Source organism: Fusarium vanettenii (assembly GCF_000151355.1).
Source record: "Fusarium vanettenii 77-13-4 chromosome 11 genomic scaffold NECHAsca_32_chr11_3_0, whole genome shotgun sequence".
Taxonomy (NCBI): domain Eukaryota; kingdom Fungi; phylum Ascomycota; class Sordariomycetes; order Hypocreales; family Nectriaceae; genus Fusarium; species Fusarium vanettenii.
The window spans coordinates 280,052-294,469 of NW_003315853.1; the positions used below are offsets into that span (position 1 = coordinate 280,052).

At 50.0% G+C, this 14,418-nt stretch overlaps 2 protein-coding genes across 2 annotated transcripts; one reads left to right on the forward strand and one right to left on the reverse strand.

Annotated features, from left to right (window-relative positions):
- The first annotated feature begins 11,284 nt into the window (after nt 1–11,284).
- NECHADRAFT_64476 (uncharacterized protein) lies at nt 11,285–12,810 on the forward strand. Its single transcript, XM_003042694.1, has 3 exons — nt 11,285–11,566; nt 11,624–11,949; nt 11,997–12,810. The coding sequence occupies exons 1-3, from the start codon at nt 11,424–11,426 to the stop codon at nt 12,674–12,676; spliced, it is 1,149 nt and encodes a 382-aa protein (XP_003042740.1). The 5' UTR covers nt 11,285–11,423; the 3' UTR covers nt 12,677–12,810.
- Nucleotides 12,811–12,976: 166 nt separating this feature from the next.
- On the reverse strand, nt 12,977–13,875 carry NECHADRAFT_97319 (uncharacterized protein; the record flags this gene model as incomplete). The annotated part of the gene is made up of 2 exons (XM_003042777.1): nt 12,977–13,623; nt 13,698–13,875. 2 exons carry the CDS (start codon nt 13,873–13,875, stop codon nt 12,977–12,979), a joined length of 825 nt encoding a protein of 274 aa, XP_003042823.1.
- Between the last annotated feature and the right edge of the window lie 543 nt (nt 13,876–14,418).

Below are 14,418 nucleotides of genomic sequence, written 5' to 3' on the forward strand. Positions count from 1 at the left end.
TAGACAGTCACCTGGCTAATATCAAGTCGATCAATACGACCCCTTCGCATGCACTGACAGTTGTTTCGATATTCTGGAGGGCACTCACGGGCCTCTGGAAACAAAACCACGTATATCCGGTCGGTCAACGCGCTTGAGCGCCTAGCTGATTGCGGCTCTGACCGTTGAGAGTGCCATGGCTCGTTAATGGTCGTCACCCATGTCCTGTCATTTCGTTGGAAGGACAACAGCCAACCATACATCGTGCTCAAACGTCTCTTCAGCTTCCACAAATCAGGTGATATATAACGTGCAAAACCCCCTTTTTCATGTTCAACCACGTGCAGGGATCTCGCACGATTTTTCTCGCGTGCTTGGCATGAGTCAAATCCCAAGTCAAGCCTTCAGCTGTCGTCTGCGCATCCTTCCGGTCTTGGCACGCATTACTCCAGATCTTATCACGGATTTTATTTCCTCTCATGCACTACCCCTTGATATGGAACGCAAAGACCAAATGAGGCCAATGATGCTTGCTGCTGCCTTCTCGGCACGGTGGAGCGTGGTCTTGTCGGTAAATCTAGACGACATATCGGAACAGGGGATGAATCCTCCGAACCTTGAGGGCGGAACGCCGCGTTTGAGCCAATGATACTGCTAATCTGAACCTGCCATGTTGTCGTACCTGGATGGCACTTTCAACGGCCGCGATCACTCCGAACCAAGCTTAAGCGACGCGGCGCCAACTAGTTCCAGTTAGAAGCCTTAGTTCTCGCGTTATTGAGCTAGCTAGTCTTCTTTCCGAGAAGCGAGCACACACGTAAGGATTTGTAATGATAAGCTGCATCACCCCAAGAGCTCACGTTAGCGGGGAGCAGGGGAAAAGTCAGACTTCGTAATTCTGCCTAATATGGCTAAGAGCCTGCCGTTGACGGGAACACTTGACCACATGCTTAGCACAAAGACTGGACGAATAATTGGAAGAGATTGAAAAAAGACCCGAGATTGCTTTACAACGTTTTCACGTACTATAAAACGGCGATTAAGAATATTCGCGAAGTTATATATGAGAGTTTGTTAAGAGCTAACCTTGGTTTGTCTACAATGTCATGCCACAGGCGAGGTTGGTCCGCCAAATAACCATTCGCATTTTAATAATCACCGAGACAAAAGTTCGAAAGGGAGCTAGATGAGGCGTAGTGGAAATGCATGCGTGGTGGCTAAGATTCTGCAGGTTCGGGTCGACTTGTATAGGGTTGGGGAGACCAATGGGATACGTTAACCACAAATCCCAACCAGGCGGCGCCAGCAATAACAAAGACGAACTAAGGCCTTGCTGACGGCAAAAGCCCCTTACGGAGGCTGGATTGGTTCCGGGTAAATTCTCAAGGCCCGTCGCTCATATCAGCCTTGCTCAGGCCATCCCACGCAGTCGGTTAGATATCGTGGTCTCCCCATGTTCAGTTAGCCAACCAGCCTTACCCTAGAACCAAAGAGCAGTCTGCTTCGGACTTTGGGGGAGGTACATCCAAGAGGTAACCCCAGTGAGAGCAAGCAGAATTCTATCCTTCCCAACTACTCAAACTACGCCGGTATGGGATACTGCAAGTCAGCGGCGATGGCCTAAGCAATGTGAGACGGGGCTTAGAGGTGCTTAAGGCAACCAGTGTGCTATTGACACATGTAAAGATACTTGATGGTACCTTAGGTTAAGTGGGTGAATCCCAAGTAAAGACGGGGTCGAGTAAAAGACATGGGCTTGTCATCGACCAGACACTCTTAGCTGGCCACGCTGCTCTAAGAGACCATCTGGATGGGAATATAAAAATAGCACATAGGGAAAGACATGGAAAACAGTCATGCGATGGCTGTAGTGCTTCTTTGTGATCGCGAATCTTTCAGCGTATTGCAGTATTGGGCCTGATGGATCTTGTCAGGCTTGAGCTGAAGGGCGAATTGTTCGAGGGCAATTATGGTATCTTCGCCAGACAAGCATCTTCTTTTCTTCCGGGCCCCAAACAGTATTCAGATCCCAAACAAATACGCGCTTCATAGCCATAATAGGTTTTTGCTGCTCTGATGATCCTTCTGTCTTGTACAACCAAGCCCCATGTTTCTGATCAGGCTCTCGTTTGGAACTCAATACACTGCTGGGCTTACGCCCTTCGCTCAGAGCCTGAAACTCGGTGGAGTGAATGTACCAGACATGATTTGTTCACAGCAGTTCGCAGGAATACGAGGAACTGCATGAAAAGCAAAGCTGCTTCATGTCGTGTGCTACACAACATCATCACCACTTTAAGTGCTTGCTTCTTCTGGAAACGAATGAGATTCTCGGGTTGCTATTCACGCACACAGCATGTTGAAATTGACAAGCATAGTATTTCTCTTGATGATCCCATTCCGAGATCCGATTCGCTTTCGTTTTCTATCCTTCATTGAGTAATATATCTCCGAAGACAGGGCGTTAAATTCTAACTTGTGGGAGGGTGGAGACGCTACAATGACATGGAAGCCGTGCACGACGTTTGACAGGCAGCCCACGACTTGAAGGATCGCCGTGTAGCATCACTAGTGGTTTAGATCCTGTGAACCGAAACTCTGTTATGCTTCCCAGGTAGGAAAAGTGAAGGCAGGGCAAGTAGGTATCGTGGACCTAGATGGGTACGTTACGAAGTAAAGAGTGGTTCTAGATGCTACAAATTTTTAACACGAGATCCGAATCATTAGCCTAGATCTCGCCAATACGCGGACCTTCTTCCCCATTGCGCATCTCCCGTCTCCAGAGACAAGTATCATCCCGGCTCCTACGGCAAGCACTTAGCCGGGGAACCGGGTTCAAGGTAGCAGAGCGCTCCGCTTCCAATCTCACCTTGATACACTCATCTCGTAACGAGATTCCTGAAATTAAGTGGCTCAAGCTTTTCAAGCAAAGTTCACACCATCGATGGTGCGACTGCTACAAACGGCCCTGTGTGCCGAGAAGGATCAGCCTAGATGTTTAGAAGGCCTTGGCAGAGCCCAATTATGGACCCTCGGAAGAACCCTCGGAGGTTTGCTCAGGCTGGCACTGTTCATTATAAGGTTTCTCACGTTGTCCGTGCCTTTGTCGCGTGGGTTCTACTTGATGCCAGGATTACTAGCTTATGGCAACACAGGCCATTACCCAGGTGTATCACAAAGAACAATGGAGTTCGATATTCCTACCCCCATCCATCTATCACGTCAGAATCACTATCAATTCTCAACGTGGGTATAGAAATCTGGGGTAAGTTGAGAAAGATCTGCGTGCCATTCCCCAACCAGGATTGGCAACTTCTATCTGGGTCTACTGCACTCCCTTGAAGGTGATGCGAGCAAGTACAGAGGAGACTATACAGATTGCATGATTCACCTTTTAAATGAACATGCCGAAAATGGTGAAAGGGAAAGTCAGTCATTGTATTGGCAAAAAAAGGTGGCCGTCGAGGAAACCTGCCCAGCTCACCTCGGGGCAATGCAGTCAACACCCCTCCTCTCACCTGTTAACACTAACAGAACTGGGACTGGAATGGGATTCAAGAACAGAGATCCGAAATGAATGGAATCATAGGTGCCAGGATAGTATTCTCCTCAAGCCATTCCCAATCAATTTTATCGTCTTGAAACTCAGGCTTGGGTTCTTACTGTTGTAGTAACTCATCCACAGAGAACTTGAACAGCAACAGTGATCGTAGCTCACCAAGGGCAACTTTCCCGAGTTAGCGACTTCTTAACTGGACTATAAAACATACTGCGAGTCCTGGTCTTAGTATCACAAGTGCACACGACAATCGTAGAGGGCCTCTTCCCTCCCATGCTCCCATTCTTGGTAGTCAACCTACCACTGTCTCTTCCTTTCGTCCCGAGACTCCTCCATTCTCTTTCCACAGGGCTACTTCTGCGATCTAAATGCCGTAGCTGTTGGTTCACCGAGTTCATTGTCTGTTGTAGCTGGCTAACCCGAGTACTCTAGAAACCTGCGGATTATTGAATTGGCTTCGTCTCTAATTCAAAGAATGCGTTGATTTCTGCTTCACGAGCTGCTTCTTAGGCTGTCAGCTGTATCTAGTGCCCAAGCTCTCTGTATCTACACCTCACCCAGTGTCTCAGGGAAAGGAACAAACAGCTGAAGGTAAGGCCAGAACTTGATATAATCGCTCAATATCAGAACTTGGTTGATTACCTCATCTTTCGCTCAGTTATTCAATCAAGGACCGGACTTCAACTATAACAAAGAGCACAATAACCTGAGGACCTAAAAAGCTACCATATCACGAATGCCTTAACCCTCGATGGGTTTCTTCTGCACCTTGAGTTCCCTACGTTGCTTGACACATATCTTTGACAGTAACTCCAAGTATCCCTTCTGTTATACGGAACGCGAGTATACTTGTCTCCCAGGTCTGTCATCTCACCGGAAAGGTTGGCGTCGCCAAGTACATATATTTCGCGTCCTCGACTATCTTCGTAGATGTGTGTTTAGAAGGTAGTTTCAAGGACCAACTTCTCGCAAAATTCCGTACCACAGAGCAATTGTAGTACTAAAAACTGAGTCATGGTAGTTCTTTGAGTGCAAGAATCGCTGGTCCAGAGAAAAGATACTATGCCGGGTAAGAATCCCCCCTTACTGCGAGCATGTCATAGCCAAGTGACAACAATTTCAAAGGTCTCCTCGTCCGACCTGGAGGGCAGTCTCCAATCTCATATTGATTCATTTTAGTCAAATCTGTAGTCAGTAGTGGTAGTTCTTTGAGCCTTGAGGCATTGGCCGATGATAATGTTTGGGTCTTGAGTCAACGGATGGACAAAGGTGCCGTGGGTGCCTTTCCCAGCACCGGCGACGCCCAAAACTGCAATAAAGACAAATTGATCACTCATGTTGACGGGTAGTCAGATGATAGATGACAGGTATTGAGACCGACGAGTTCTGTTGCAAACTCCTCGGGGCGTAGATGCATCCGTGTTTGCCTTTCATTTCAAGCTGACCGGATGGCTGCTGCTGAGATCAATAGTTCAAATCACTCTGCATTAGGCAGATCAATACGAGGAAAAGTGCATTGATCCAGATTGATCCATCCCAGTCGAAACGCCAAGCAAGTTGAGAACGCCACTATTCAGTGTAACATTAACGAGTTGTTGGAGGGGTCCACAGGCGCTGGTTGGTCATCACACTGGGCGTCTGCAAGCCATTTCACACTCGTAATGGTGGTTCAGCTGGCCCCTCGTCCACGGACATGAATGCCCTGTCAGGGCGGGTTGAGCAGCTGGGGTCGATTTAGCAGATGTTCCTTGCCGGAGACTGGCTTCCATGCTGTGAATAATGAATTGTCCCCCATGACCTATTGGCTGTTCTAATGCACGCTGACCTAAGCGGTAACTCTTCACGAACATATACGTTGTTGTTGGTGAAGAGATTTGGGAGCACCAGGGTCAATCGCGACCGCAGGGACGAGGCAATCTATCCGAGCCTTTCTCAATCAGCAGATTGGGAGCATTTTCACCGACCATAGATAATGAAGTGGATTATGGAGAGTGCTATCTTACATTCATGGAGACAATCCAACGCCGGAGGAAAGGCGGAACTGGATACTGCAGCAAAGACTACTATTCAAGAAATCATAAGGTACATATTCGCATGTGTCGCAATTGATACCCTTTAACGCGGTCGGGGTGAATCCACAACCGCTATCACAGGGCTGGTGGAAACAGGGAAGAACACCTTCATTAAGCTCCTGACCGGCAGCGACGTCAAGATCGACTACAGCCCCGCTACCTGGAGTCACATGCTTCAAGTTGCGACACCTCTTACTCCCCTATGCACTGTCTGTTACACTGTCGAGGGTTATTCAGTCGCCTTGACTGACACTCCCGGCTCCAATGACACGTACCACTAGGACACCGGGGAAGGACGTGGCCTACTTTCTCGCCCAGAGATACTCCGGCAATCTAAAACTAGCAGGCATGATCTACTTGTATAGAAGCCTCGATATCCGTGTGACTAGAAATTTAGAAGAACCTCTATATATTCCTGGCACTCTGTGTCAAAAAGGCAAATGTGTCCATGTCGTCCTGGAGACTTCCGTGTGGGAGAGACTCGGCAGCGGTCGAGGCGACGGCATCGCAAGAGAGGTTAAGCTTCGTTCCACCAGCTGGGCCAACATTCTTCAATGTGGCGGCTGGATGCTCCGGCATGATATTTCTGAGGAATCGGCGTTGCGTATCGTCAATCACATCCTGTCCTTGTTCGGTAACATGGGTATTGGGATCTAGCACGAGATAATGGTCGGGGAACGGTCTCTCGATAAGATCCGAGCCGACAAAAAGCTCCTCAAAAATCTGTTAGCGGAGAAAGTAAAGCACGAGAAGAATCTTGCAGACGTTGAAAGGTGCCACGAAGAGGCAATGTAGTGTGGTAGGCTATAGCGAGAAGACGGCAGCTCCCCTCGCGAAGCAGAAAGTACAACACTAGGAGAAGCCTGGGCAGCTAAAACGTGATAAGGATGAGCGTATGAAGTCTCTCGAGCGAGACTATGCAAAGATGCAGGAAGGTCAACAGTTGATGTGGCATCGTGCTGTCGTGGATTTTGAGCATAAGGAGAAGGAGCTGGAAGAGAAGGCGAGGTAGGAGAAGGCCCGAGTGCAAGCTCTAAAGAGCATGCAAGGCATATTCGACGCCAAGATCAAGGAGACGCAGAGCGATCGTGAAAGGAGAGGCGCTGAGAGGGAGGCCAAGGTAAAGGAGCAGAGGGACATCAACCAGCTGCAGATAATGGCACTCGTGGCGGGGGTCTCGCCGTACGAACGGGATGCGGTGGGCCTGGCCGCCCGGAAGAACGGGCCTACGGTTGTGTCGGTCATACAGGCTCTTGCGGGGGCAGGAGTGGCTTCAAGAGCAGGAGCACAGTGGCGATGGCATCCGGGACGGGTCTGTTGACAAATGTAGCGTCAACTTTCTAGGGATTCAGCTGGTAGTTGTAGGGTGATCCCTTGAAAATACCTCAGTAGTGTTTCAGGACAATGCAAGCGTCGTGTGACGGAGACTAGCTCTGTCTTAGCTTGACCTCCCCGACTTCCTGAGAAGGGAGAACAGGTCATGGCTGAGCCACCCATGGACAAGGACCACATCCGTCTCTTCCGTAAATCCCTAGGCAGGTCGGATATACGCCTCCCTTACACCATTAGACGATTATCCTGTTCAAGCCAGAGGATCTGTGAACTTGAGCGATTCTTCGACTTGGTGATGTCAGTAAAATTGACAATCCACTCGTGCAAGTCATGAAGAGAGTTTTTGGGTTAAGAATTACAGAGGCAATGGAGGTCCAATCTCAACTATCACCATGTATACTACCCAAAGCTTCCAAAATTTACAAGGTGACAGCTTTCCAAGCAGCTATCATTGGTGAGAGCACTCACCATCCTGTAAGATGAAAAAAATCCATCCCGAGAAGGTAAGATCAGAACTTAAAGTTACTTCTAGATGTTTGTGGCGAACAGAAGCTTGCAAATAAACTTGACGGACCAGTAAACTAAAAAATCACAAGCAGGTATTAACACTCTCCAACCTTTCAGATTGGAGGTGGCAATCAGAGCTTCCCCGTGCGAGTGACATCTTGACGTAAATGAGCGGTGAGCAAGATCGCCGATAGAAGCGAGTTTCGAGGCTATCAGAAAAAAGGTCCTTCTGCTCAGATCAACTTGAGACTAACTTAGGACTGAAATGATCTGAGGGCTAGCGGCAGTGTCTTGAGTGCTTCGTGGCATGATGACATCTACACGAGAAGGGGACCGAGGCACACGTGAAGAGTTACGCAAAGAGTTAGGGGGTATGTAGAAGATGTGACATCTACAGATAAGCGAGGTAATACCAAGTAAAGAAGGTCTAAATGGCAAAATAATAGAGATAGCAGAAGATATATGACGGGAATTGAACGCAGTACATGGTAGATATCAGAACCTTATTTTCCTAATTTTCTCTTTTTTTTCCCCCCATGTATGCCACCGTCCGTCCGGTGCAGTAGGGGAAGGATTCAACTGAATTATAAACCATTGCTCGTTTGTTCTGTTGCGCTTTCATTGTTGTGAAGGGGAAGAGTTTATCGGCGTTGGCGGCGCAACGGGGACATCGCATTACACCCGGTGGCTGGTCAAATGTAAGTTTGGCAGCACAGCCACATCCGTTTTCATCCTGCAAGAGTGGAATGAAGGGCCAAATCGGATGGAGAGAATTCGTACCTGCGGCACGGCTCCTGCTTCTCCGGGTAGAAGAGGTTCCGAGCATCCCCTGTTATGAGCTACACGGGCATGATTTGAGAATAAACGGCCAACAACAACATCATCGGGGAACTTTAATCCCGTCGTAAAAAAGATCAACACTATATCCTTTTACTGGGAAAGGCCCGGCGCTACGCAGACGCAGCCCTAAGGCAATACGATGGGGACGACCAGCACAAGTTCAAGGGAAAGAGTGGGCTGGTGGAAAGTTGGGACCCTTTAATCCAGGAACGAAACTCCTCTCGTGTGGACCTCCTGTTCGCATCGCAGCTTGAGCACGTTGTCCGAGCCCGGTGGCATGGTGCGCCTATCGTATAGCATAGCCCCTTCCCCTGACTTAAGTTAGCTTGTGGGGGAGATCCATCACGATCATCGGGATGAGATTGATTCCAGGGACTGGGGTACCTGAGTTGAAAGGGATGCTTCATTCCTTCGTGGCAAACAGGTTTTACAATGCGGTGGCGCCAGGGGTTGAAGTCCTTCAAAGAGGCCAGCGTTCTCACGGACGATCATCAAGTGGTGGTATACGAAAAAGAAAGAATTCACAGGATAGGATGCGGAATGTGCTGCTTCTTGAGCGGTTCTCTGGCAGGTGAGCCGGTACATGGTGGCTTTTGATGACCTTGTGATGCCCCGGGGAACTGAAGTTCGTAGAGGCATCCTAAGACAGCAATCCTAAGATACGGGACATACTTGAAGTTTGCATTAGGTCAAAGAAGAAGCTTAAAACAACGGCCTAGGGTAGTCTCCAGTGGAACGGGGGCACCCAGCTCGTATGAGGAAGCCGTCGCACTTTGGTTCCAAAGATGGATTTGCTGTCTCCCTTTTCATAGATCTAGTTGTAATGTCTGTCAATACGATGTTCCCTCCCTTCTCCCCCAAACCTACAGTCATGTTTTCTTGAGGATTTGTGTCACGAAAGTGCATTTACAAGTTATGAACTAGGTCGTGCGATGCAGTGGCTGACTGGAAGTAGGAGCTGCAGCAACACCGATCAACCAAACGTCTCGATCTCGATCAAATGATGACACTCGTTATTTGAGGCATAATACCTCCCGTCATTTTGCGGAGTAAAAGTGACGCGTAGTGCAGGGTACGTAGGCCTCCAGTTGAGGCTTTTACGTTTAACCTTCGATTACGCTGCCACCACTTCTATTGGACGTGTCGTAGAAGAGAGAACAGGGCTAGCTGAACAGGGCCGGTTGAGTGAGATCGGCAAATGCATCCATCTTCAGGATGATATGACATGGAGAAATGGATTTCTGAGAGTTGACAGAAACGCAGTCAGTGCTCGATTTGTCGAGTTCCACTCTGTGAAAATCGCAGGTCAGCGGAAGCGAGAGGATCAAACGAGAAACGCATCAAGGAGCAAATTTTTCAGAGTTTCGGCGCTTGTTTCAATTTGCAAAAAGGGAGAGGATCTCTCTGTCATGAAATCAGGGGGCAGCAAATACCCCTTTTGTATGAATCCGACTGGTGATTGATTCAGCTGAATCGATGCGTAAAAAGTCTCTGTTAGCGCCCGGGACGGCGTTATTATTAATAGCCGTGTTCCCGTCTAAACGGCGCAGCCAATACCACAGTCCCTTTTCGAGTGTCTCGCTAGTGGTCCTTTTGTTGCCGGTGGGGTGCGTTGGTGTCGAAACGGGGTACATTCTGCGCTGTCATCTCGGCCAGGTGAAACGGTCGCACAGGAAACCTGAACGGGAAAGCCCAGACGGAGTTTCTGATACGGAGGGCCCTTTTGGGGATGGCCGATGGATGGATGGATGCCTAAGGTGTTGTTGGTTGAGAAATGCAGCAAATTAATGCAGGAGTCGTGGGCGAGTCAGTTGGTGGCTTGCTCAACGCCAATAATGGCGTTTTCTGAATCAATCTGCATCGGAGCATTGTCTTTATCTGCGACTCCGTCTTGTTGGTTGTAAAGAGTTGGCCGTAGTTTCAGCGCTAGCAGGTTGCAATAAGGAACATTGGCTCTGAGTGAAAGAAAAAGCGAGAGCGACCGTATCACGGCCGGATGAAACACCACAACACACAGCCTTGTGGAGCTATCAGCAGGGTCTTTATAGGTATTGAACATGGGCGGTCCTCGTAGAAGCGCAGCCAATAGACGGTAAATAACGTTAAGTAACCCTGCTGTGGGAGTCTACATCCAACGTTTCGTGCTTCGTACTGATCTGATGCAACGTTGATTACGGGCACATTAATTTTAGGCACTTTCTCTTGTGGCTGCGGCTTAGCTTCGAGATGGAGAGTCCGTAGTCTAGCTGATTCCGGCGGTTTTGTGGCTGTCTGATGTGATGGGCCCAGGCGTAAAAAAAAGGACGTGTTTGATGGGTCGAGTCAAGGGCAAAGCTGATGGGCAAATATCGACACGCTATTAATAGCCCGATCCAGCACGTGCATTGCATCCCAAGACATGTTCTCCAAGTAAGCATTTGCCAAGTTGTAGCACAGGCTGCACAGCGCAAAACAAGCATTGTAGAGTCATGAACCGACATCCTGGAACACCTTCTCTTGGCCTGCATCGACAAGTGGAAATGATAAACAAGCTCATCAACAAGAGATCTTCAAAGAGCCAATTTTTCAAGGCTGCAGGCGATGGGTACTTGGTCCGTTCCGTATCAGTCCAGGGGCCCATCAAGCATTTTGCTAGACGAATCTAGCGTCCGAAAGGCGGATCGGGAGTCCGGGAATCAGAAGATTTGGCCAGGGACGGGGTCTGGGCCATCTCGCATGTGAAGAGAGACTCTACGGAGCATCCAATCCCTGCGTGGCAACAGACCTGTCAGACCCACCTCGTATACGGTTGATGCGGTGGTGCCATTGCATGGTGGTGAGCCAGTCCGTCACTGCGTGAGGTCTCTGAGGGACACGCTGTTGGTCACTTCTTTTCGCTCTTCTCAGTCAAAAGCCGAGCTCGATTGCCAATCTCCTGCATGATGTGACATTTATACAAAAAGCTTGTCGACCGCCCAGCTCTCTCCAGTTTCTTGTCCCGTCTTTTCTGGAACCTCGCACAACACACTCGTTTTTTTAAGCCACGACGCATTTTAATACGCCCATTCTTTTTCTCCAAGACATTGTTTTCTCCGACCGATTTGACACTACTGTACACCTCTTGCAGACGCTTTCAGGCCACCACCACCGTCGAGATGAAGATGATGATGGACGAGGTATTCCTCAGCCGGCTCAATCGGCGGAAAGGCGTCTTCATCGCCATGGGCCTGCTGGTTCTTTTCGGCTTGGCGATTCACATGTGGGGTTTCTACTTTGCCGAAGCCATCGAGGCTCTACCGTGAGCTTGACCCCATCCCCAAGACGTCAGTGCACCCATTGACAGCTTCATCCGCAGAACATTCAAGGACCCAACTTCAGAGCAGCCAGCTCAAAATACCTCCCCAGTTCCAGACTCGGATGACATGTCAGGATTAATGCACGCGCTGTGGAAGCCTTTTTTGCATGATCTTAATGAAACAAAGTTTGTTTCCAAGGAGGGGTACAACTACGAGATTGCCAAGGACAACTACCGATGGAAAAAGCCGCTCGGCAAGAAGCTGCTCATTCTCGATGTCGACACCCGTATTGATGAAGGAGCCGGTGCTATGATGAACACTTCCAAGCTGAACCCCAAGGAGATGGTTGGACGAACTGGTGGAATGATGAACCACTACCTCTATGGTATGTCGCCTTAATTCACCCAAGAGCGCTCTCACTAACCACATCAGCCATGATTCACGGCTACGACTACCGATTCATTCGAGCCCCCAACTACTCTGACCGACACGGCACATGGGTCAAGGTGCCCATGATCCAGGAAGCCCTCAAGACGCACGAGTTTGTCGTCTTCCTCGACGCCGACGCCGTCTTCATGTACCCTCACATGCCCTTCGAGTGGCTCATGTCCCTCTGGAACATCACCGACAACACCCTCGTCGCCATGGCCAGCGACCCCGATTCTCCCCGTAACCGCGACCACAAGGGCAAGCCCATGTGGAACACCGGCTTCGTCGTCGCCCGCCAGAGCGAGCGCACCCAGGAGCTCTTCACCAACTGGGAGGCCTGCCCCACCGAGAAGAAGTACGACGGATGCAAGAAGTGGGCGAAGGATTGGGCTCACGAGCAGGCTGCTTTCGCCAACTACGTTCGCTACGATTACAATTCTGACGAGGAGCTTCGACCTATTCCCTGCATGGACGGTAACGGTGCCCCGTACATTGGCGACAAGTCTTGCGGAGGTGTCTTTGTGAGGCATCACTGGTTCCACAAGGATTACCCCGTGGGTGATCTTCAGCAGGCTATCATCGAGGCGATGGTGAACCGCCTGCACGACGGTTTCCACCAGGACAAGAAGACGTTCCTGGATGCGAGCAACGAGAGCTACCCTCTGAACCGGTTACAGGTTTAAGGGAGTTGTTTTTTTCGTGATTTTTTCAAAGCGAACAAATAGATATAGAGAGCGTATGTACAATAATGATAGACTAATGAACATTTTGAAGCCATCATCATCAACTGAATTGGCATTTACTATCTTGCTTCTTGAATTGAATGTGGCTGTTGTTCCCGATGGTGGCTTAAGCCTCACGCACCGACTGCATCATCTCCCGCATGTCTCGTCTAGCATCGTTTCTGTTTTACGTAAGTGACGTTTTCTGGGACTTTTTTGTCCGATAGGATCATCACATAAAATCCTCCTGAATTGCGCGCCTCACTCGTTGATCCTGTGCAGCCAAACCTCCTGCTCGGTACGGGCGCTGTACGTGCTCGCCCCCAGAATGTCCCTCATCTGCTGCACGCCCGTAAACATGATTTGTCTAGCCACGAACCACCGAATGCCCTCGTGGCAGGGGGGGCTCGTCAAGCTGCCCTGGTAGGTCCAGAATTCGTTAAAGTACAGCACGCTCTCGAGCGCGAGCCGATGGTTCAGCTCTGCCGGTTCCGTGATATCCGTCTCGTTGAAGCCGATCATGGTCGGCAGCTGGGCTAGAAACTGGTTGTCCCGATTACCCGGGTCGAGACGGATGGCTAAGACGGCTCGCTCGTGGCCTTTGGCGTCGACGTGGACGAGATGCAGCTCCGCCTTGGACCGATCTCCTCCCACGGAATGATCTGCCGGGGCGTGGATGTGCCATCCCTTGAGATAGACAGTCTCGTTGTCGAATGAGAAGGACGGGTTCTGGTCCCATACACCATCCTCGTGCGTCACGGTAAAGGCCGGGCCGTAACCCCAGTTGTAAAAGTTACCCGCCACGCTATCAGGATAGTTGAACTCGGGGATATGGTTCAGCGACAGCCCATTGTTGAGGCTCAGGGCAATGGGCGACTGCTGTGTGCCGGTCTGGCAGAGGGCATAATCTGCATCAGGGGTTGTCAGGTCAGAAACACGCTTGCTAGCCGAGCTGCCGAGGGGGGAGAAGGGGTCTACCAACCAGGGTTGAGACGGCCCCAGTTAAAGGACGCTTCGTATGCCCAATCCGTGTCCACTGGCGCCGCCCGGGGACTGACGTGCCGTTTCCTGTTGACGAGCTGTTGGTGATTGTCGTGTAGGGCGCATGAGAGGGTGCCGGTGACATGCACCGCTGTCGCAAGGAGATGGAGACCACGCATTTTGGTTGGGTGTTATTTAGGCTTGTGTAGAGAGTGGGTTCTAGATGGAGATGATTGTGATGTTCCACTTTCCTATCCCCAGGAAACGACGAGGTTTATAACTTTTGCTCTACGTGACAGCTCTAGTAAGAAACAATCTCTATTCAACCAGCATAATGTCACTGCCAAGACAGAGGCGCAGTTGAAGCGTCGTCGGCAGAGGCTTTCAACGCTTGCGAGAGAATGGGATCGGCAGAGGGCGAGCTCGTGGCTGGGAGCCAAAGTTACAGGGGGTTTTCGCACCGAGTCGTCACCCCACAAGGCTAACCTTTGACAAGCCAGCAGTGCGCATGAAGCAGCTCCATTGTGCCCCTGGCTGAACAAGGCATTTTACTCGCCCACGTGCTCTCTCTCTGCTGTTCAGTCTCGGCAAAAACGGCCTGTTTTTTCCATCGTCTGGCTGTCGAGGGTAAACTTTGCGCTGGCCCTGTAAGGGGCTCGTATCGCAAATGAGTCGCTGAAACGGTCGAGTCTGGATCGTTTTGAGTCTTTAATTACGCTCCG